Below are 25,097 nucleotides of genomic sequence, written 5' to 3'. Positions count from 1 at the left end.
TTTTATAAACGTCTGAGTGTTTTCTATCCACACATACTAATAATATGCATATACTATATTCCTGGCATGAGTAGCAGGGCGCTGAAATGTTGTGCGATTTTTAACAGAATGTTCGAAAAAGTAGGGGGTAGGATTAACAGGTTAACTGGTGCCTACAGAGATGCAACCTCTCTCATCATCACACCATGCCTTGGTTTACCCCCACTGTACTCGCACCCATACCCTTGTCTGTACATTATGCCCTGAATCTATCGTACCACGGCCAGAAATCTGCTCCTTTTATTCTCCGTTCCCAAAGCACAAGATGACCAGTTCTTATACCCTTTAGCCGTACCCTTATCCTACTCCTCCTCTGTTCCTCTGGTGATGTAGAGGTTAACCCAGGCCCTGTGTGTCCCCAGACACTCTCATTTGTTGACTTCTGCAACCGTAAAAACCTTGGTTTCATGCAAGTTAACAGTAGCAGCCTCTTCCCTAAGTTTGTTTTATTCACTGCTTTAGCACACTTTGCCAACCCTGCTGTCCCAGCTGTGTCTGAATCCTGGCTTAGGAAGACCACCAAACATTCTGAAATTTCCATCCCCAATTACAACATTTTCCATCAAGACAGAACTGCTAAAGGGGGCAGAATTGCAATCTACTGTAGAGATTAGCCTGCAGAGGTCTGTCATACTATCCAGTTCTATGCCCAAACAGTTCAAGCATCTACTTTTAAAAATCAATCTCTCCAGAAATAAGTCCCTCACTGTTGCCGCTTGTTTTAGACCCCCCTCAGTTCCCAGCTGTGCCCTGGACACCATATGTGAATTGATTGCCCCCCCATCTATTGGCAGAGTTCGGACTGCTAGGTGACCTAAATCGGGATATGTTTAACACTCCCAGCCATCAAACAATCTAAGCTAGATGCCCTCAATCTCACACAAATTATCAAGGAACCTACCATGTACAACCCCGAATCTGTAAACATGGGTACCTTCATAGATATCACCCTGACCAACTTGCCCTCTAAATACACCTTCTGTTTTCAACCAGGATCTCAGCGATCACTGCCTCATTGCCTGCGTCCGTTATGGGTCCGCGGTAAAACGACCACCCCTCATCACTGTCAAACGCTCCCTAAAACACTTCTGTGAGCAGGCCTTTCTAATCGAACTGGCCTGGGTATCCTGGAAGGTTATTGACCTCATTCCGTCAGTAGAGGATGCATGGTTGAACTAGGTTCAATGTTAGCTAGCTAACATTAGGCTATTATTAGCAATGCAAATGGATTTCTGCGATACAAATAATATTACTACACAGATCATGCACGTAGCATTAGTTAGCGAGCCAGAAAGCTAACGTTCGCTAGCTAGCTAACAGTACACTGACTTGCAATGAAAATGACTGACAAAATTAGAAACTTAAATAAATAATGCTGAAATAAATCTGAAAATGTAGCTATACGCTATACATGGATTAACGCTTCATGGCAGTGTGTCTTGTCCATTTGGTTCGTAGCTAACGTAAACTCACCCCATTCCGTACAAATGTGCGTAACCGCGATATTCAAACGAGGCTACAAAGTAAACTAATGGGACTGTAGCGACTGTGTTGACTTCAAAATCGGGGGTGTGAACTAGGTTTCTATTCAAGAGTTGATCGACATGGTATTGGCTCTATAGTATTGGAGAAAGGTTTTAAACTGACCCTCCGTTACATCTTGACGTGTCATGTCGTAATGTACAGCAGGCATAAAGCAACTATTTCTGTCTTACAATCTATCTCCACCAGGTGTAGCACTTCTCTCATCGTTTAAAAACAAGAAATGGGCAGTGACGGGGGTAAGGGGGGATACCTAGTCATTTTTTTTCCGTCATCATTGCATGCGATCATCTTTCTCAAAGCCGCTGTTTACTTCTAAGATCACTTTAGCAGCGCCCTAAAAACCTGATTCAAATTCGAAACAAGCCTTCAAATAGGTTTGTTAAACTCTTTTTAGTGTTTTATTTAGATTTTAGAGGCGATAAGTTGGACAGATTGAGTGATTTATTTTTTTCCCCAACCAAACTTTCTCTCCTTAGTTTTGCTTCCCCACCCGCCATTTAAAAAAAAAGACCCCACGGGGCTCATTGCCTGCTTGAATTATGCAGATGTAACGGATGTGAAACGGCTAGCTTAGTTAGCGGTGCGTGCTAAATAGTGTTTCAAACGGTGACGTCACTTGCTCTGAGACCTTGAAGTAGTGGTTCCCGTTGCTCTGCAAGGGCCGCGGCTTTTGTGGAGCGATGCCTAACGATGCTTCGTGGGTTTCAGTTGTTGATGTGTGCAGAGGGTCCCTGGTTCGCGCACGGGTATGGGCGAGGGGACGGTCTAAAGTTATACTGTTACACAGAAATGGGCAGTGTTTAGGTCATGATTCTGTTGAAAAGGGGAGAAATTGTGCTTTACAATGGTATTGACATTACAGTTGATCTTGAAATATTACGTTTTTGGGGCGCTAAAATAAGGGCAATTGTACGGACCTGACTAGTCTCCCAGTCACTGCCGCTGAAAAACATCCCCACAGCATGATGCTGCCACCACCATGCTTCACCGTAGGGATGGTGCCAGGTTTCCTCAAGATGTGACGCTTGGCAGTCAGGCCAAAGAGTTCAATCTTGGTTTCATCAGAACAGATAATCTTGTTTCTCCTTATCTGAGTCTTTAGGTGACTTTTGGCAAACTCTAAGTGCTGTCATGTGCCATTTACTGAGGAGTGGCTTCCGTCAGGCCACTCTATCATAAAGGCCTGATTGGTAGAGTGTTGCAGAGATCGTTGTCCTTCTGGAAGGTTCTCCCATCTCCACAGAGGAACTCTAGAGCTCTGTCATTGTGACCATCTGGTTCTTGGTCACCTCCCTGACCAAGGCCCTTCTTTATTTATTTATTTTACCTTAATTTATTTAGGCAAGTCAGTTAAGCAGAAATTCTTATTTACAATGATGGCCTAAGAACAGCGGGTTTACTGCCTTGTTCAGGTGCAGAATGATAGATTTTTACCTTGTCACCCCGGGATTCGATCTTGCAACCTTTCTGTTACTGGCCCAACGCTCTAACCACTAGGCTACCTGCCGCCCCTTCTCCCCCAATTGCTCAGTTTGGCCAGGCGGCCAGCTCTGGGAAGAGTCTTGGTGGTTGTAAACGCCTTCCATTTAAGAATGATGGAGGACATTGTGTTCTTGGGGACCTTCAATGCAGCAGATATTTTTTGGTACCCTTCCCTATATTTGTGTCTCAACAGAATCCTGTCTCAGAGCTCTACGGACAATTCCTTCGACCTCATGGCTTGATTTTTTGCTCTAATAATATAATAATAATAATAATAATAATAATATATGCCATTTAGCTGACGCTTTTATCCAAAGCGACTTACAGTCATGTGTGCATACATTCTACGTATGGGTGGTCCCGGGAATCGAACCCACTACCCTGGTGTTACAAGCGCCATGCTCTACCAACTGAGCCACAGAAGGACCACATGTTAGAGCGCCATGCTCTAACATGCACTGTCAACTGTCAACTGTGGGACCTTATATAGACAAGTGTGTGCCTTTCCAAATCATGTCCAATCATTTGAATTTACCAAATTTGGTGGACTCCAATCAAATTGTAGAAACATCTCAAAGATGATAAATGGGAACTGGATGTACCTGAGCTCAACTTAGACTCTCATAGCAAAGGGTCTGAATATTTCATTTTTTTTATTTAATAAATTATCAAAATAATTTAACAACCTGTTTTCGTCATTAGGGAGTATTGTGTGTAGACGGTTTACGATTTTTATTTGATCCATTTTAGAATATATATATATATATATATATATATATATAAGGAGGCATTGTTATATGTTCTCCCCCTGACCAAACCCATCCACTTGGGGAAAAAAATATATACAGTTGTAGTCAGAAGTTTACATACACCTTAGCCAAATACATTTAAATTCAGTTTTTCGCAATTCCTAAATTTAATCCTTGTAAAAATTCCCTGTCTTAGTTCAGTTAGGATCACCACTTTACTTCAGCTTTCATTTCTTTCATCACATTCCCAGTGGGTCAGAAGTTTACATACACTCAATTAGTATTTGGTAGCATTGCCTTTAAATTGTCAACTTGGGTCAAATGTTTCAGGTAGCCTTCCAAAAGCTTCCCAAAATTAGTTGAGTGAATGTTGGTCTATTCCTCTTGACAGAGCTGGTGTAACTGAGTCAGGTTTGTAGGCCTCCTTGCTCGTACACGCTTTTTCAGTTCAGCCCACACATTTTCTACGGGATTGAGGTCAGGGCTTTGTGATGGCCACTCCAGTACCTTGACTTTGTTGTCCTTAAGCCATTTTGCCACAACTTTGGAAGTATGCTTGGGGTCATTGTCCATTTTGAAAACCCATTTTCGACCAAGCTATGTACAGGGTAGGCCGCATTCCGCCTACGGTCTCGAGTCCCTCTCTCACGTCAAAAATGTGACCGTTCCCCCAGGGATGTCTGTTCTCAAGGTCCTCAACCTTGGAAGTGAGTTTGACAACCTCTAATGACAGCCAGGTGACTTGCTCTTCCAGTGTCACCACTTTATCACAGTAATACTTGCCCCATCTTCCAGGCTAGTCAGACGGGTGTCATGTCTCGCCAAGTCTTCGTTAATGGAGTCAATCTTTATGTTGACCTCGGTGCGGAGAATAACTATTTGTGCAGATAGGTCAGTGGATAGTGACTCCACCTTAGCCAGCACAGTCTGAATGATAGCTGCCATTACCATGTCTAGGTCGGGGGGGGGGGGATCAGAGTCCGTGTCAGGAGAGCCCGAGGCTTCAGCAGAGGCCTGCTCCTTTGTGGCTCGCGGCCGTTGTTGTCTCGACATTTTACGATTAAAATGCCAAAAATGTCAACAACAAAAGTCAGATTAGTAAATTGGGTTCGATTTCAAATGAAATGTTACAAAATGAACAGTGGGGCAGGTGTTGGTCAAGTATTAATAGTAAATTGTTCGCCCTGGATCGGAGCACCGAGAAAACGCGTCTTCACATGTTGCTGCTCACCAGCGCCCTCAAACAGAATTCTCTTGAGAGTTAAAACGGTTGGCATTGGATTGTGAGGCAGTCTAGGTTGGGTGAACAAAAGGACTTGAGTTCCTGTAATTCATCACAATCACACCATGAGTAATTACTCATGAAACATACACCACTGCCTTTCTTCTTCCAGGGGAGTTGTTTATTCCTAAATGAGAATCCAGCTGGCTATGTGGATTGGGACAGTATATACGGAGAGAGCCATGATTCCGTGAAGCAGAATACGTTACAGTCCCTGATGTCTCTGGAAGGCGATCCTCGCCCTGAGCTCATCTACTTTATTGTCCAGTAACCGAACATTAGTGAGTAATATACTCAGAAGCGGTGGATGGTGTGCACACCTCCTGAGTCGGACTAGAAAGACCACTCCGGATCCAATTTATCCAATTCAGAACATTGGTATTTCTGGTCGAGTTACTGCCACTTTGTATCCAAAAGTTATTTCTGGCTGTATGTAACAACGCAAAAAATATTCTGGGCTAATAATGTAAGAAATAAGACAGAAAAACAAAATTCTTCAAGTTTGCTTAAGATCTAGAAGCAGAGCTGCCATGTCTATCGGCGCCATCTTCGAAGAGCATGTATGTGGTAGGCATTCGGAAAGAATTCAGACCAATTCACTTTTTCCTGGCAGTCGTGGCATATCAAGAAGCTGATTAAACAGCATGATCATTACACAGGTGCAACTTGTGTTAGAGACAGTAAAAGGCCACTCTAAAATGTGCAGTTTTGTCACAGAACGCAATGCCACAGATGTCTCAAGTTGAGGGAGTGTGCAATTGGCATGCTGACACCGGAATATCCTCCAGAGCTCTTCCCGGGGAATTTCATGTTCTCTTTTGTACCATAAGCCACCTCCAATGTTGTTTTTGGCAGTACGTACAACCGGCCTCATAACCACAGACCACATCTGGCTTCTTCACCCGTGGGATCGTCTGAGACCAGCCACCCGGAAAGCTGATGAAACTGTGGGTTTGCACTTCCTAATCATTTCTGCACAGACTGTCAGAAACCGTCTCAGTGAAGCTCGTCTGCGTGCTCGTCCTCACCAGGGTCTTTACGTGACTGCAGTTTGGCATCGTAACTGACTTCAGTGGACAAATGCTCACCTTCGATGGCCACTGGCACACTGGAGAAATGTGCTCTTCATGGATATATCCCGGTTTCAACTGTATCAGGCAGATGGCAGACGTTGGTGGTGGGGGGTTATGGAATGTTTTTTAAATTTTATTTTTAATTTGAACTTTTATTTAAGTAGGCAAGTGAGTTAAGAACAAATTCTTATTTACAATGACGGCCTACCCTGGCCAAACCCGGACATTGCTGTGCCAATTGTGCGCCTCCTTATGGGACTCCCAATCACGGCCGGATGTGATACAGCCTGGAATCAAACCAGGGACTGTAGTGACACCTCTTGCACTGAGATGCAGTGCCTTAGACCACTGCAGGCATAAGCTACGGGCAACAAACACAATGGCAATTTGAGTGCACAGTGATACCGTGACAAGATCCTGAGGCCCATTGACGTGCCATTCATCCACCGCCATCACCTTATGTTTCAGCATATTAATGCACGGCCCCATGGCTCAAGGATCTGTACACAATTCCTGGAAGCTGAAAATGCCCCAGTTCTTCCATGGCCTGCATAATCACCAGAAATTTCCCCCATTGAGCATGTTAGGGATGCTCTGGATCGATGTGTACAACAGCGAGTTCCAGTTGCCGGCAATATCCAGCAACTTTGTGCAGCCATTGAAGAGTGGGACAAATTCTCCACAGGCCACAATCAACAGTCTGATCAACTCTATGTGAAGGGAATGTGTCGCACTGAATTAGCCAAATGGTGGTCACATCAGATACTGACTGGTTTTCTGAACCACGCCCTTACCTGGCTTTAAAGGTATATGTGCCTAATGAATGTATTTCATTTGACTGATTTGAACTGTAACTCTGTAAAATCGTTTAAAATGTTGCATTTATATTTGTCTTCAGTGCAGCATGGCATTCTATTTGCACATTTCTAAGGATTTGGCTGTCTAACCAGACACTGACATGCACAGCTCTCTGGGTGAGGCTCTGTCTTCAAGTCTCCAGTGGTTGTTGAAGTCCCTTCCATCTATGTAATGTATCACAGGTTATGGACACGTGAAGTCAGGTGGCAGGAGGGGTGGAGTGCATTTTTTTTTAATTTTTTTTTATTTTATTTCACCTTTATTTAACCAGGTAGGCTAGTTGAGAACAAGTTCTCATTTGCAACTGCGACCTGGCCAAGATAAAGCATAGCAGTGTGAACAGACAACACAGAGTTACACATGGAGTAAACAATTTAGCAAGTCAATAACACAGTAGAAAAAAATGGGCAGTCTATATACAATGTGTGCAAAAGGCATGAGGAGGTAGGCGAATAATACAATTTTGCAGATTAACACTGGTGATAAATGATCAGATGGGCATGTACAGGTAGAGATATTGGTGTGCAAAAGAGCAGAAAAGTAAATAAATAAAAACAGTATAAAAACAGTATGGGAATGAGGTAGGTGAAAAAGGGTGAGCTATTTACCAATAGACTATGTACAGCTGCAGCGATCGGTTAGCTGCTCGGATAGCTGATGTTTGAAGTTGGTGAGGGAGATAAAAGTCTCCAACTTCAGCGATTTTTGCAATTCGTTCCAGTCACAGGCAGCAGAGTACTGGAACGAAAGGCGGCCAAATGAGGTGTTGGCTTTAGGGATGATCAGTGAGATACACCTGCTGGAGCGCGTGCTACGGATGGGTGTTGCCATCGTGACCAGTGAACTGAGATAAGGCGGAGCTTTACCTAGCATGGACTTGTAGATGACCTGGAGCCAGTGGGTCTGGCGACGAATATGTAGTGAGGGCCAGCCGACTAGAGCATACAAGTCGCAGTGGTGGGTGGTATAAGGTGCTTTAGTGACAAAACGGATGGCACTGTGATAGACTGCATCCAGTTTGCTGAGTAGAGTGTTGGAAGCCATTTTGTAGATGACATCGCCGAAGTCGAGGATCGGTAGGATAGTCAGTTTTACTAGGGTAAGCTTGGCAGCGTGAGTGAAGGAGGCTTTGTTGCGGAATAGAAAGCCGACTCTGGATTTGATTTTTGATTGGAGATGTTTGATGTGAGTCTGGAAGGAGAGTTTGCAGTCTAGCCAGACACCTAGGTACTTATAGATGTCCACATATTCAAGGTTGGAACCATCCAGGGTGGTGATGCTAGTCGGGCATGCGGGTGCAGGCAGCGATCGGTTGAAAAGCATGCATTTGGTTTTACTCGCGTTTAGGAGCAGTTGGAGGCCACGGAAGGAGTGCTGTATGGCATTGAAGCTCGTTTGGAGGTTGGATAGCACAGTGTCCAATGACGGGCCGAAAGTATATAGAATGGTGTCGTCTGCGTAGAGGTGGATCAGGGAATCGCCCGCAGCAAGAGCAACATCATTGATATATACAGAGAAAAGAGTCGGCCCGAGAATTGAACCCTGTGGCACCCCCATAGAGACTGCATGACAGTCCATCCTGGATATGACAGAGTTGGCCTCAACCCATGGGTCCAGCAGGTAGAGTTCAATAACTACAGCCAGATGAGAGATGCAGGAGGATGGCACTCTTCTCATGCCAGGGTTTCTAAACACTTGTGATGTAGTGTTATTATATAGTAATCACCTTTTGTCCCTTCGGAGGTGTTTGCCAACGCCTGATGGGCATGGCAGCATTGATCAGGCACAGGCCCCTCTCGTCCCAGATACTGGCCACTGACTTACAGATCTGACCAAGCTCCTATAACAGAGACAGAGAGGGAGGGAGAGAAAGACTGCCGCCATACAGTCATGGAAGCCAACAGTAAATACACGGTTGAGCATAGCTAATCAGAGATTATGATTCACAAGGGACATGTGCCAGTAAGGCACTGATTGGTTGACATTACTCACTCAGGCCCAGGATAGACCATCGGCACTGTGGAAGGGGGCACCTCCTTACAACATACAAGACACAATATCAACAATGGAGGTTATGATAGGTGAATTCCAGGACAGAGAAGTGATAGTATTTTCACCTTTGACCAGATCAAATATGACCAACCTGATTCAAGTGTCCTCCATTACTCTGAAACAGGACTGGTGTCTGGCCACTGCATCCTTGTCTAGTGATAGGCCATCATTATTTTTGCCATAGAAAATACACAATAATGTTGTTGGAATGTTGTTTTGGGTTTTTACTCGTATTTACAGAGTGGAATGTGCATTGCACCCCAATACGGCTGCTGTAGACTTGACAACATGGCTCTGAGCAGGGGGCATTAATACACCCGTGTTGTCTGTGGGCAATTGACCATCATAGGTAAAAGTAGGCACGTAAGTAATCCATACCCAACCCCCCACAAAAACTGTGGCGTATCCTTCATTCCGTGACATACAGTGTTGCCAACTCCTGAGTAAGGAAAGTAGCTATTGGCTGTCCGAAAAGTCGCTAAATGACATCATCACCTAATTTGCGTAATTGGCCATGCGCATATAATTGTGATGGACCCTGTAGGAGAGAGGAATAACATCGTGGGAGAGACAAAAAGTGAGTAAAAAACACCCTAAATATGTTTAGAACTACAAATGAACTTTCTTCTGTTCATTCTTGTTATGTCACAATTCCAACCCTCCTCCTTTATTTGGGCTTGGGACTGGCAAAAGTGACCCAAAAGAGACACTGGCAGAATTACTTAGTTTCTAATTTAATTTTATCGTTTTTTACATTTACATCCCGCCCTGAATGTAAATTTACATTCAGTGCGGGATTAGCCAGCGACGGCTTCCGGCATGCGCGATTCATTCGCAGTCTGGACGAGGAGGGGTGAACATCTCCTGCGGGAGGACTGGGACACCTGTGCTTTGGGACGGGGTGGGGCCCATGGCAGCACTCGCTGCTCGCTGAGAAGAGTTAGAACGATACGTGCTTTCACGTCGGTCTCCAAAAGTCTCCAATAACACCAGAAAAAGTCGTTAGATTTGTTGCTCGTCGTTTAAAAAAAAAAAAAAAAAAGTGTCGCTAGAAGGGTCTGAATACTCGCTAAATATAGCGACAAAGGCACTAAGTTGGCAACACTGGACATACCCATATTTCTAATTATCTCAGTTAGGATGAAAATGACTGACTCAAGTTATCCTATTTACACCATGTAGTCAATTCTGACACTAGAATAAATGTTTCTGACTCATATTGATGCCACAAATATTTATGTTCTGCATTTCAAGAACAGTGGGAAAGTGGAGGGGGTGGTAGCAGAAAGAAGAAGGCAACAGACAGGAAACTGGCACAGGCAGGGCTCAAACTGCCGTGGCCAAGGGTGTAGCCTATACTGGATGTGGTTCAGTCTGCAGTGCTGCCACTATACCAGACTCTTGTAAAACATACACCTATATCTGACATAACTACAGACTCAAGTAAAGCCCTTAAAATAAACCAAATTATCTTAACTCTTGTGAACAAATAGATATATAAGTGATTGTTTTTCTCAAAATAGCTGTCTTTGTAGGTTGATAAAGTGGGCAGAATAGTGCCTTGAGTTGCATGATTTCGCCTTTTGCCTCTATCTTAGTCATACTCACAAGAACTGACTGGGCAGAAAGTGTGTTAAATGCAGGGTCACTTATAGTAAGGATTTTCACATTTTCTCTTAATCATTCAACAGCGGTGCCCTGCTTTGCCTGAATTGACAACGATTCAAGTTAAAAACAAGTTTCTAACCATGGTCCTTGTATGTCATTTATATTGCGTATCAGTTAAAGTGCTAGATCTCACTTTGAAGTGCTATGTATATCATTATTACCAGCCTGTTCTGCGGAAATACGGTAAAGCACATAACCATAGAATGCCCAATTGCCTTACACCAAGCAAACTGTTACTTGAGTCATTATGGTTACATATAGAACCATGACCCTTCCCTAAAAAAAAACTATTTTCTTAGTGTATATCTGCAACGCTCACTCTGCTGCACATTCCTGAGTAACCTGTTTTCAGCTGACTGCAAACCATTCTTGGGGAACCTTTTTATTCCCCTAGTGACGATAAATCATTGGTCTGTTAATGACTGAAGCCCCTGAAGTGCTCTGACATTTATCTCAATTTCCTTGTCCCATTAGCCTACACAGAATTGGGCTACTACATCATCAATAAGCTCCACCATGTGGACGATTCTGTCGGAAGCAAGACCCGGCGGGCTTTCCTCTACTTGGCAGTGTTCCCGCTACTCGATGCCATGGTGAGTTGTGGCCTGCTGGATTCTAGTTCCCTTTCAGCTTGGGAAATGCTTGTCAGAGAGGCGGTGTTCTGACATTATGACCTATTACTCAGAATGCTCTGGGGTTTCCCCGAAGTACAGATCTAGGAACACCTTTCCTTCTCCCAATCCTGATCTTAATCATTAGTGGGTGAAATGCTAAACTGACCCAAGATCAGCGCCCAGGGGCAACTTCACCCTACTCGTTTAGTCTCTGGCTTGTGACAGAGGTGGTGTTTTGTTTGACATTCCGACCTATCGCTGAGAACGTGCGACCTAGATAAAATATGCAATATATATACACAATATATCTTAAAACCACTTCTGCTTTTAATTAGCATATCTGTGTTACACTATACAATGTATCTAACAGCAGTGTTGGTGTAGGTCTACGTGTACTGTTATCTCCTATTTTTCCATGTAGTATTAGTTATTTACTAATATATATATATATATATATATATATATATTTCTGTTTTTCTTTAACCCTGGATGAAGTGTTCTGGTTTGTGTGCTACTGTAAAAAAATAAATATATATATATATTGTAAATGTCAGAGTATTACTGTTTAATCAAAAGTACATACTGTATAAACTGAATACAGTAGAGTACATACATTATATTGCATTGTGGGAAAAAATGCTACGTGAAACACAGTAACAGTTTACTTACTGTATTTGTGAATATTCAAAATCGAATGCCACACTTAAAGAACACAGGCAACAAAATCAAAGAGAATTTTTTTGCAAATTGGTTAATTTGTTTGTGTTTTGTTATTTTATATGCATTGCTTTGTTTGTGGCTGTACTGTTTTATATTATAGAAAAAAATAGTCAGAAAGGCACAATACAAATAATGTTCCATTGTTAAAGGCCCACTCAGTGTTTTATATACACTGAGTGTACAGAACATTAGGAACACCTTTTAGTGTCAGAGCTGTTTGGAAAAAAACGCCTGAAATTTCAGCCTGTTTTTGTGGGATGGAGTTTTGGATTGCCTGGTGACATTACCGCTCCCAGACAGTCCTAATTCATTGAGAAATTGCTCATTTTAATGGAAAACAAATCACAGTAAGGTATTTAATTGTTACCCAGAAATTATTCGATATTGCGATTAAAAACAGCTGCATTGGACCATTGAAGGTAAACCAAGCACACACACAAAATAGGAGCTACATGTAAAACGCAGGCCCTTTGTGGAAATGACTTACCCTCACTTAGCCTACATTCAAACAACAGCCCCTATGTTTTGAGTGTTTTTAGCTGACTAGAAATGGAGTAATTCTTGAAGCAAGCAATCACATTATGAGGAGTCAGTTTGAAAAAGAGTCTAGTTGTCTTGCCTTGTTAGTGGACTACTTTTTGTTGACTACTTGTTGTAAATAATACAATGTTTGTCATTGTTGTTACAATTAATTTGATGCATTATTATATACTGTATCTGCCCCTATTGAAATAGATAACTGGGCTGTTTGTCCTCTGTTTCAGGCCTGGACACATGCCGGTATTCTACTGAAGCACAAACACAGCCTATTAGTGGGCTGTGCCTCCGTCTCTGATGTCATAGCTCAGGTAAGAATCAGTTATCAATGGGTCTATTCATGAATTGCATTTGATATACATATTGTCATAGTGATTCAGGAGGGTGCAAAGCAGAGTATAGGGAGAAGTATGGGCATTAGTTAATTTTGTACTGCATTGTGCAATCTAGTAGTATTTTTATTTTTTACTATTTGCATTTGCTTGACTCTGTGTGCCTCAAGTATAAAAATCCTTATTTTATCATTGCAACTTAAAATTAAGGACCTATATTAGCAGATCCTTCTACTTGAGATGGCTTAGAGAAGTTGTACAGTGATCAAAAGTGAATGTGTCATTCTGATTCTCTGGTTAGGACATGTCAACATGTCTGCCTTTCTCTTTGTCTTCCTCTTAAAACCACACCAACCACAATCTTCTTTCTGCACTTCCTGCCATCCTCCCTCTCTCTCTATCCATCTTTCCCTCCAGATTGTCTTTGTGGCCATCTTGCTTCACAGTCATTTGGAGTGTCTGGAGCCTATGTTGATCCCCATCTTGTCCCTCTACATGGGGGCCCTGGTGCGCTTCACTATTGTAGGACTGGGTTACTACCGCAACATCCACGACAACATCCCAGAGTCCAGCGGGCCTGAAGTGGGGGTAGGTTATCTGAGGTCAGATGGGGTCAGGAGATTAACTTTGTATTTCTACAGTGGTCTGTTTGGATGTTAGAAATGCTTTGTGTAGAACATATGATTATCCTTATGTAGAATTGTGAATTGTCAACTCTATGTATTACATTTCAATCTAAAATATTCTGAACATTTCACCTCACTGAACACACCCCAGGTGTCAAAGTTAACAGTGTAGAGCTTCTATATAAATGAACTACCTGAGGATGCATGATCTGTTAAAAATCTTTACAGTAAGTCACATTGCATGTCAATGCTCTATGGGTGTGATTGAAGGAAGTTCATACGCTCATCTGCTGAAGAGGACCAAAGCGCAGCGTCGTACATGTTCAAACTGAACACTGAACCAAATAACAAAGTGGAACAAAACAACTACCCACAAAACTACCCACCGTCGCCGGAGGCTCCGGACCGGAGGCCGTCGTCGCTGGAGAAACAGGACTCACCAGGCTGGAGGGACATACAGGAGGCCCTGTCCTTGGCAGAGGCACCAGATACACAGGGCCATGGAGGCACACTGGGGGTCTCGAGCTAAGAGCCTGCGCAACCCGTCCTGGCTGAATGGTGACTTTGGCCTGGCACGTGCGGGGCGCAGGCACAGGACGCACTGGGCTGTGCAGACGCACTGGAGACACAGTGCGCAGAGCCGGCGCAGGATACTCTGGGCCGTAGAGACGTACTGGAGGTCTGGAGAGCAGGGCAGGCACAATCCCTCCTGGCTGGATGCTCACCCTAGCCCGGCAGATGCGGGGAGCTGGGATGTAGCGCACCTGGCTAAGAACACGTATAACCCAGTGCACCGCATAACCCGGTGCCTGACCAGTACGACGCCTGCCATGGTAAGCACGGGGAGTTGGCTCGGGTCTCCAACTTGGCTCAGCCAATCTCCCTGTGTGCCTCCTCCCCCAAAAAATTTGGGAGTGGCCTCCCGGTCTTTTAGTGCCAGCCTTGTCCCGGTGTAATCCTTGGCCCAGCTGCCTCTGCCTTCCTTGCTGCTTCGAGCTGCTCCCATTGCAGGCGATCTTTTCCGGCCAGGAACTCCTCCCACGTGTAGGATCCTTTGCCGTCCAGGATGTCCTCCCATGTCCAGTCCTCCTTACAACGCTGCTTGGTCCTTTGATGGTGGGTAGTTCTGTAATGCTCGTCTGAAGAAGAAGACCAAAGAACAGCGTTGTACGTGTTCATGATTATTTATTCAAACTGAACACTGAAACAAAATAACAAAGTGGAACAAAACAGTCTGGTGAAACAAAACTACCTACAAAACACAGGTGGGAAAAAGCTGCCTAAGTATGATTCTCAATCAGAGACAACGATAGACAGCTGCCTTTGAGAACCACACCCGGCCAAACACACAGAAATAGAAAACATAGAAATAAAGAAACTAGAATGCCCACCCTAGTCACACCCTGGCCTAACTAAAATGGAGAATAAAAGCCTCTATGGCCAGGGTGTGACAGTAGTGACACATTATAAACAGCGGGTCATTCAGTTCATTGACTGTTGGTTCATCAGTGATATAATTAGTAGAATATAATTAGGGAGAATACGCATGTTTCTGAGGACTTTTTATTGTCGACAGTAACACGAATGTCTGAATGATGTGTGTGTATATCTAAAAAAACACAACAATAAGATTCCAAGTCATTCCGATTACCAAAATCATATAAACATCTTCAAAGGAAACAGCTCCGAGGGCCCTCATCTCCTTCCTTTAGGTCGTCTTGTTGTTGGTAATCAAGCCTGCTACTGTTGTGTTGTCTGCAAACTTGATGATTGAGTTGAAGGCGTGCATGGCCAGGCAGTCATGGGTGAACATGGTGTACACGAGGGAGCTGAGCACACATCCTTGTGGGGCCCCAGTGTTGAGAATCAGCGAAGTTTGGGGCGGCCCGTCAAGAAGTCCTGGACCCAATTGCACAGGGCGGGGTTGAGACCCAGAGCATCGAGCTTGATGATGAGCTTGGAGGGTACTATGGTGTTGTATGCTGAGCTATAGTCATTGAACAGCATTCTTATATAGGTATTCCTCTTGTCCAGATGGGATAGGGCAGTGTGCAGTGTTATGGCGATTGCATCGTCTGTGGACCTATTGGGGCAGTAAGCAAGTTGAAGTGGGTCTAGGGTGGCCGGTAAGATGGAGGTGATATGATCCTTGACTAGTCTCTCAAAGCACTTCATGATGACAGAAGTAATATAATAATAATAATAATAATATATGCCATTTAGCAGACGCTTTTATCCAAAGCGACTTACAGTCATGTGTGCATACATTCTAGTTTTTTCTGTAACATCAGTTCTGTGGCACTCGCAGACAATATCTTTGCAGTTTTGGAAACTTCAGAGTGTTTTCTTTCCAACGCTGTCAATTATATGCATAGCCGAGCATCTTTTCGTGAGAAAATATCTTGTTTAAAACGGGAATGTTTTTCATCCAAAAATTAAAAGAGCGCCCCCTATATCGAAGAAGTTAAACAACAATAGATACTGTATACTTGTTAGATAGTACTGCACTGTTGGAGCTAGAAACACAAGCATTTCGTTACACCTGCAATAAAATCAGCTTAACACAGGTATGTGACAAATAAAATTGAGTGATTTGATTTGAGGGTACCAGTAACGTGGCAATATGCACAGGGTTCCCTGAGATAGAACTTTAGTTACAATATAATATGACTTAATATTCCACCATATGATGGAACTTTAGTTACAATGGAATTACTTTATTGCACAGTTGCATTTGGGAATGCTCATCACTTTCTCCCATGCCTCCCTCCCTCTTTCTCCATCGCCCGCAGGGTGACGCTACCATCAAGAAGATGCTGAGTTTCTGGTGGCCCCTGGCCCTGATCCTGGCCATGCAGAGAATCAGCAGGCCTATCGTCAACCTCTTTGTCTCCCGGGACCTCAAGGGAAGCTCGGCTGCCACCGAGGCAAGTGTCCTACCGACCTCATATGAGGATTTTAAGCACACAACACACTTTTCCAGTCTAGCAAGAAGGTGATATTCTGAACAATGTAGTAGTGTCCCCCCACCCCAGAATGCTTTTGGTTTTGATATGGTCCAGTACATAATACAAATATCATAGTGAATTCATGATGTGAATTTTCATACTTTGTCATATTTCTATATGTCAGTTTTATGACAATTTATCCAAAATATTTCAACTACTTTATTACTTTACCCAAAATATTATGACATTAGTGATCGTAAAAATGTGTGAAATTTGCAAACGTCTAAATCAACATTTTGGCCATTTCAAATTGTATTGGTCAGATGTTGCGCCTTCACCACCACACTGTCTTTGTGGGTGGACCATTTTGGTTTGTCCGTGATGTGCACACTGAGGAACTTAAAACTCTCCACCTTCTCCACTGCTGTCCCATCGATGTGGATAGAGGCGTGCTCCCTCTCCTGTTTCCTGAAGACCACGATCATCTCCTTTGTTTTGTTGACGTTGATTGAGGGGTTTTTTTAATCTCCAATTTGGTCTACAGACCAAAGGACAAATTTCCACCGGTCTAATGTAAATTGCTCGTGTTTCTTGGCCCCAGCAAGTCTCTTCTTCTTATTGGTTTTCTTTAGTAATGGTTTTTGTTGCAGCAATTCAACCCTGAAGCCCTGATTCACACAGTCTCCCGTGAACAGTTGATGTTGAGAAGTGTCTGTTACTTGAACTCTGTGAAGCAATTATTTGAGCTGCAATTTCTGAGGCTGATAACTCGAATGAACTTATCCTCTGCAGCAGAGGTAACTCTGGGTTTTCTTTTCCTGTGGCGGTCCTCATGAGAGACAGTTTCATCATAGCGCTTGATGGTTTTTGCGATTCCACTTGAAGAAACTTTCAAAGTTCTGTATTAACTGACCTTCATGTCTTAAAGTAATGATGGACTGTTGTTTCTCTTTCCTTATTTGAGCTGTTCTTGCCATAATATGGACTTGAGCTATCTTCTGTATACCCCCCTACCTTGTCACAACACAACTGATTTGCTCAAATGCATTAAGAAGGAAATAAATTCCACAAATTAACAAGGCACACCTGTTAATTGAAATGCATTCCTGGTGACTACCTCAGGAAGATGGTTGAGAGAATGCCAAGTGTGTGCAAAGCTGTCATCAAAGCAAAGGGTGGCTATTTGAATCTCAAATCTCAAATATACACTGCTCAAAAAAATAAAGGGAACACTAAAATAACACATCCTAGATCTGAATGAATGAAATATTCTTATTAAATACTTTTTTCTTTACATAGTTGAATGTGCTGACAACAAAATCATACAAAATTGATCAATGGAAATCAAATTTATCAACCCATGGAGGTCTGGATTTGGAGTCACACTCAAAACTAAAGTGGAAAAACACACTACAGGCTGATCCAACTTTGATGTAATGTCCTTAAAACAAGTCTTGCATTAGGAGGAACCCAGGGCCAACCGCACCAGCATATGGTCTCACAAGGGGTCTGAGGATCTCATCTCAGTACCTAATGGCAGTCAGGCTACCTCTGGCGAGCACATGGAAGGCTGTGCGGCCCCCCAAAGAAATGCCACCCCACAACATGACTGACCCACCGCCGAACCGGTCATGCTGGAGGATGTTGCAGGCAGCAAAACGTTCTCCACGGCGTCTCCAGACTGTCACTTCTGTCACATGTGCTCAGTGTGAACCTGCTTTCATCTGTGAAGAGCACAGGGTGCCAGTGGCGAATTTGCCAATCTTGGTGTTCTCTGGCAAATGCCAAATGTCCTGCACGGTGTTGGGCTGTAAGCACAACCCCCACCTGTGGACATCGGGCCCTCATACCACCCTCATGGAGTCTGTTTCTGACCATTTGAGGAGACACATGCACATTTGTGGCCTGCTGGAGGTCATTTTGCAGGGTTCTGGCAGTGCTCCTCCTGCTCCTCCTTGCACAAAGGCGGAGGTAGCGGTCCTGCTGCTGGGTTGTTGCCCTCCTACTTCCTCCTCCATGTCTCCTGATGTACTGGCCTGTCTCCTGGTAGCGCCTCCATGCTCTGGACACTACGCTGACAGACACAGCAAACCTTCTTGCCCCAGCTCTCATTGATGTGCCATCCTGGATGAGCTGCACTACCTGAGCCACTTGTGTGGGTTGTAGACTCCGTCTCATGCTACCACTAGAGTGAAAGCACCGCCAGCATTCAAAAGTGACCAAAACATCAGCCAGGAAACATAGGAACTGAGAAGTGGTCTGTGGTCCCCACCTGCAGAACCACTCCTATATTGGGGGTGTCTTGCTAATTGCCTATAATTTCCACCTGTTGTCTATTCCATTTGCACAACAGCATGTGAAATGTATTGTCAATCAGTGTTGCTTCAGACAGTTTGATTACACAGAAGTGTGATTGACTTGTTGAGTTACATTGTGTTGTTTAAGTGTTCCCTTTATGTTTTTGATTTGTTTAACACTTTTTTGGTTACTTCATGATTCCATATGTGTTATTTCATCGTTTTGATGTCTTCACTATTATTCTACAACGTAGAAAATAAAGAAAAACCCTTGAATGAGTAGGTATTCTAAAACTTTTGACCGGTATATGTGTGTGTGTGTGTATACATACATACATACATACATACAGTTCTGGAAATAATTATCAGTTTCTCTGGTTTTACTATTTATATGTGTTTGGGTAAAATGAACATTTCTGTTTTATTCTATAAACTACTGACAACATTTCTCCCAAATTCCAAGTAAAAATATTGTTATTTCGAGGATTTATTTGCAGAAAATGACAACTGGTCAAAATAACAAAATAAAATGCAGTGTTGTCAGCTATGGCTGGCAACAACACCTGACTCTGTACTTCAAGCTGCTGCCACAGATCAAGCAGCACCAGCACTTGAGGTGAATATAATTTTCATTGCATTGTATGAGGTTATTCTTCTTATCTAAACTTGGGAGGTGAATTGAAACAGGCTCTCCGAATATAGATTCCCTTGTTTGTGTGTGGTTCGGACGGAACAGTCATCAGCACTATCTGCAGTGCCTCTATTCAATTCTCCAAACACACACGCCATGCATTGCTGCTAAAGAAATGGATCCTGCTGATCAGCCACGTTACCCCCGATGGTATGCATATAACTACCTCGTCTATCACTGATATCGTTATTGATATTTTTCTTAGTAAGATGTGGCCAGTGGAGTAGAGTACTACAGTAAAAATACTTGAAAGTACTAAAGAATTCTTTGCGGGTATCTGTACTTTACTTTACTGTTCATATTTTTGCCAACTTATACTTTTACTTCACTACATTACAAAATAAATTAAAAGTACTTTTTACTCCATACATTTTCCCTGACATCCAAAAGTACTTGTTACATTTTGATAGGAAAATTGTCCAATTCACACACACCCCTGGTCATCCCTACTGATGTTGGAGCCTCTGGCTATCTGTCAATATAAAAAGAACATTGTGCCGTCTGGTTTGCTTAATATAAGGAATTTGAAATGACCGGCTCAAATTGGTTTTGAAAATGAAATTGTGTTTTTACATTGGATAAAAGTACAGACTCAGCGCTACAAAATGGTATATCATACACTGCAGTCGAGGAACAATGGGAAATTAATTCTGCTTAGAAAGTTGATAAACATGTAAACTCACTTTTGAGAAAATGGCCTTTGAATGTTTTGGTACCTAGTGGAACACCCATCTCAACACCCGTTCAGCATTGTTCACAGCCCCACCCATCTCTTTAAGGATTCACATGTGAGGTCATGTACTAAACAGTGAGTAGTGTAGTAAAGATTAAGACTAAAAGTGGTAGTAGCCTACAATAAGGAAACATTCCAGGTAAACAGAAACTGTACAAATAAAAATATGTTATAAATATTAGATGACACTTTCTCTAGACACACTTGTCTAAATTGATGGATCATATGAAAGAAGTTATATAACCCCCAGCCACTTCCAGTGGTGGAAAAAGTACTAAATTGTCATACTTGAGTAAAAGTAAAGATGCCTTAATAGAAAATGACTCAAGTAAAAGTAAAAGTCGCCCTACTTGAGTAAAAGTCAAAGTATTTTGGTTTAAAAATACTTAAGAATCAAAAGTAAATGGAATTTCTAGAAAGTAAAATTATAAATCATTTCAAATTACTTATATTAAGCAAACCAGAGGGCACAATTTTATTTTTTTATTGATTGTTAGCCCGGGACACACTCCAACACTCAGACATAATTTACAAACTAAGCATTTGTGTTTAGTGAGTCTTAACAGATCATATGCAGTAGGGATGTACTCTTGATAAGTGTGCGAATTGAACAATTTCATCAAAATATAACGAGTACATTTGGGTGTCAGGGAAAATGTATGGAGTAATAAGAACATTTATCTTATTTTGGAATGTAGTGTAGTAAAAGTTTGCAAAACATATAAATAGTAAAGTAAAGTACAGATACCCCCCCAAAAAAACTATAAGTAGTACTTTCAAGTATTTTTATTTAAGTACTTTACACCACTGGCCACATCTTGCTAAGTGAATGGGTATCTACAGAAGGTGTAAACGGTACAGCCAAATGGTTAAATTGATCACCTAAAGTTTAAGTGGTATTGCTTGATCTGTGGCAGCGGCCTGAATTACGGAGTCAGGTGTTGTTGCCAGCCATTACTTTCCACCAGCACTGTACCATCCTCTAGTCCAACCAGCTGTGGGATGTTGACCCCGGTCACAGTGCTGTCCTACACAACACCAGAAATCTCACACAAAGTGTTCACTCTGGTCATTCTGAAACGCTGCTTGATGAGGCCAAAGCACCAGTCTGGGGCAAACTTGATTGCGCTGCTGCCTTTGCTGGGTGACATGTCTTCATCAATCAAGTAGTTGACTTGTTGTGGGTTTCCTTCACAGCAGAAACCAAACAAGGCACACTTGCGAGGGGTTAAAAAGTAGATGGGGCCTGGCTGCATAGGGTCAGAAGGATAGTGCACCTGCAAACCACAAAAAAAACATTAAGATAAGTTAATGAAAAGAAAATGTAACATGAAACGTAATACTTCTTTATGCAACATTATGTGCAGAGCAGCAGCACTCACTTACCTACAATGTGCAGAGCAGCAGCACTCACTTACCTACAATGTGCAGAGCAGCAGCACTCACTTACCTACAATGTGCAGAGCAGCAGCACTCACTTACCTACAATGTGCAGAGCAGCAGCACTCACTTACCTACAATGTGCAGAGCAGCAGCACTCACTTACCTACAATGTGCAGAGCAGCAGCACTCACTTACCTACAATGTGCAGAGCAGCAGCACTCACTTACCTACAATGTGCAGAGCAGCAGCACTCACTTACCTACAATGTGCAGAGCAGCAGCACTCACTTACCTACAATGTGCACAGCAGCAGCACTCACTTACCTACAATGTGCACAGCAGCAGCACTCACTTACCTACAATGTGCAGAGCAGCAGCACTCACTTACCTACAATGTGCAGAGCAGCAGCACTCACTTACCTACAATGTGCCCGAGCAGCAGCACTCACTTACCTACAATGTGCCCTAGCAGCAGCACTCACTTACCTACAATGTGCAGAGCAGCAGCACTCACTTACCTACAATGTGCAGAGCAGCAGCACTCACTTACCTACAATGTGCAGAGCAGCAGCACTCACTTACCTACAATGTGCAGAGCAGCAGCACTCACTTACCTACAATGTGCAGAGCAGCAGCACTCACTTACCTACAATGTGCAGAGCAGCAGCACTCACTTACCTACAATGTGCAGAGCAGCAGCACTCACTTACCTACAATGTGCAGAGCAGCAGCACTCACTTACCTACAATGTGCAGAGCAGCAGCACTCACTTACCTACAATGTGCAGAGCAGCAGCACTCACTTACCTACAATGTGCAGAGCAGCAGCACTCACTTACCTACAATGTGCAGAGCAGCAGCACTGCATACAGAAACATCATCTTGTAAACTAGAAGAACACAGTCCGACAACACGTACCTCTGGAAAATACAGAAATAATGTGAGATCAATAAAAGTGGTGCCAATCGTGTTGGAGGTCAATTAAATAATCAAAACGTGTTGTTTGTGCTTTACATACCAAGTGTTGTCATCGATTCCTTGTAGAAACGCCACACTGCTGCTTTTGTCATCATGAGATGGCAGCAGCTTTCCACCAAAGTGTTTGTGTCCTGGGTGGCGTCCTGGTAACACTATTGCATTATCCTCTGCATAGTTGTTGAAGTTCACCACTCGCTGCAAGTCCTTATGCTTCAGGTGTAACCTGTGCTTGCTCGGGCCAGCTCTCTTTCTGATGGGAGGCATTAGACCATTCTCCTTGTATGACTGGTGAGGAGAGACAGGTGTGTTCTACAGGTCTTTTTGATGGGAGGCATTAGACCATTCTCCTTGTACTGCTGGTGGAGGATAGTCAGGCTTGTTCTACTGATGCTGAAAGACAAATTCCAGATACAAGTATGTTGTCATTATTATACAATGATAAACGTAATCACCGTCAGACACACCTGGCTAACTTGATGGGTCACTTAATCATCTGGCGAAGTGGAGACTTTTGCTTAGATATGCTAGCTAAACAATGAACCAACATAATCCCAATCCATAGAGCACTAGCAATACAAACTGAATTTCATAGCTAGCTAAAATTAACCAAAAAGGTTCAATGTTAGCTAGTTAGCTAGCTAACATTAGGCTATAACTAGAAATGCGAAATGGCATACTATACACAGATCATAAACGTAAAGTTAGCTAGCGAGCCAGCCATCTAATGTCAGCTAGCTAGCGAACAGTAAGCTTTAACTTTGGGTATTTTGTTTAGACATGCAGCTAGCTGGCTAAACAATGAACCAACATAATCCCAATCCATAGAGTACTAGCAATACAAACTGATTGTCATAGCTAGCTAAAGTTAACCAAATAGGTTCAATGTTAGCAACGGAAGTACTCTATAGGCACTGAACCGGTCGTACGCAGTGAGATCATGGTTCATGACTTCTAATAACTTTCCTACAGATTGGAGGGTTCTATTTATTAGTGGCATGTGTGTGTTGACCATCAGAAGAGTATTTTGGAGACTCCCTTCCACGTGTTGCAATTTGAGTGACTACTACCTCCTCTGTCGCTGTTATCAATGGCAATTCGAATTGTTAGGTCTCTAACCTTCTTACTGCTTTTGACTGGTCTGACTGTTGCTAGCATTGGTAGTGGTACCCAAGGGGACCAGTTATCCTACCAATTCATTCCAAAATGTTATCCTACCGGAACACATGATTAGAGCGATTTACTAGTTGCATTGTAGTTGATACTACACATTTACCATTTGTTTTGGGAGGTGAAAAGTCCAGTGGACTTCTTTTACAGCCAGTGTGGTACACCTCAGTGATATCTTAGGTGTGTACTAAGGTTAGCCCCATTGAGTGGCCTGTCCGATCCCCTCTGTTCTCATGGGGAAGCTTACAACTAGATTTGTTTTCTGCTTTGGCAGCCTCGTATAATGTTGCAAGTAGTCTCGACCCCCCCCACCGGCCTCGATGAGGCTCATCATGGGTCTGGGCTAGTGTCTCGGGATCCCCCACCAGCACTTGGTGTTGGTATCTGAGGCACAAACGAAAAGATCAGACCCTATGTATGAGTTGTCAGCAGCCACGTTATTAGATTGGCTGTAATCTTTCAACCAAATCTCCTGGTGTTTGTGCTTCAAAACACTCAGTGGCTGTCGAGACCTGTAAGTCAACACAGCGCCGGTGTGTGGCAATCTCTTCAGTACCTGCGAACTGAGACGAGGATATCTGTCTGTGATATCGTAAAGTGTTTGACCAGTGGGAGTCATCGGGTCAGTTGCGGGACTGACACCGTTAGTGTCATTGTAAGGAGTGACAGTCCCACACAAAGCGGAGGATGTATCATCGGAAGCAGAGTACACTCTGCTCGTCAATGCTTTTTTTGCTGAGACAGCTGCAGTGCTTATGGAAGTGTCCGAAGGGCAAGAGAAGTTAATCTCATCTACAGTATTGCACGACTTCAAGGAGGATGTAAGTTCCTCATTCACATAGACTGCTGGCCCGAAATCATGAAAAGAAGGGTCACTCAGGTTTGCTGATGGAATGTGTCAAGATGTCGTAATATCTCCTTAAAACACTCACTTCCTGAACTTGTTTCCCGACTCTCAGTGCACATAGTTATAGTATGTAGTTATGGCTAAATCTAGTTGTTTCTGTAGGAAACAATTTTGTTGAAGAGTTTGTGCTCGTTCATCGTCATACGTTTTTGCAATTACTTTGAATTGTTTTGTTTTCAAACACAGTTCCTTGGCAAGCAAAATGTTTACATTTCATGCTTTTGTAATTCGGTTCGCTCCAACTGTCCCTTCATATCAGCCATTTCTAGCACGTGCTTCTGCTGAGCACTGCGGTACTGGACCGATGCCAATCTCTGATGGCGATACACAAGGGCTAAAGTGGAGAGAACCTTTACAATGCCTGCGCCCGATGGTAGATTTTTCATGTTTTTCCGCTAATGACATTATTAGGGTTTGT

The 25,097-nt window shown here is 43.1% G+C and overlaps 1 protein-coding gene and 1 long non-coding RNA gene across 4 annotated transcripts in view; one reads left to right on the top strand and one right to left on the bottom strand.

Moving 5' to 3' along the window:
• The window catches only part of LOC127911077 (uncharacterized), a 133,985-nt gene that overhangs the window by 68,765 nt on the left and 40,123 nt on the right, over positions 1–25,097 (bottom strand). The gene's annotated exons all lie outside the window — the stretch shown is intronic.
• The window catches only part of ankhb (ANKH inorganic pyrophosphate transport regulator b), a 97,589-nt gene that overhangs the window by 45,554 nt on the left and 26,938 nt on the right, over positions 1–25,097 (top strand). For 2 of the 3 annotated variants that reach the window (XM_035800591.2, XM_052477343.1), the window contains exons 3-6: positions 11,223–11,341; positions 12,847–12,930; positions 13,369–13,539; positions 16,370–16,504. In XM_035800591.2, coding sequence (XP_035656484.1) covers positions 11,223–11,341; positions 12,847–12,930; positions 13,369–13,539; positions 16,370–16,504 — 509 coding nt within the window. Of the gene's footprint in view, positions 1–9,511; positions 9,658–11,222; positions 11,342–12,846; positions 12,931–13,368; positions 13,540–16,369; positions 16,505–25,097 lie in introns of those variants that run through there. The other variant, XM_035800593.2, reaches the window with a different exon arrangement.

This window comes from Oncorhynchus keta, chromosome 23 (genome assembly GCF_023373465.1).
Source record: "Oncorhynchus keta strain PuntledgeMale-10-30-2019 chromosome 23, Oket_V2, whole genome shotgun sequence".
Classification (NCBI taxonomy): Eukaryota; Metazoa; Chordata; class Actinopteri; order Salmoniformes; family Salmonidae; genus Oncorhynchus; species Oncorhynchus keta.
This window is presented reverse-complemented; position numbering and strand designations above follow the sequence as displayed.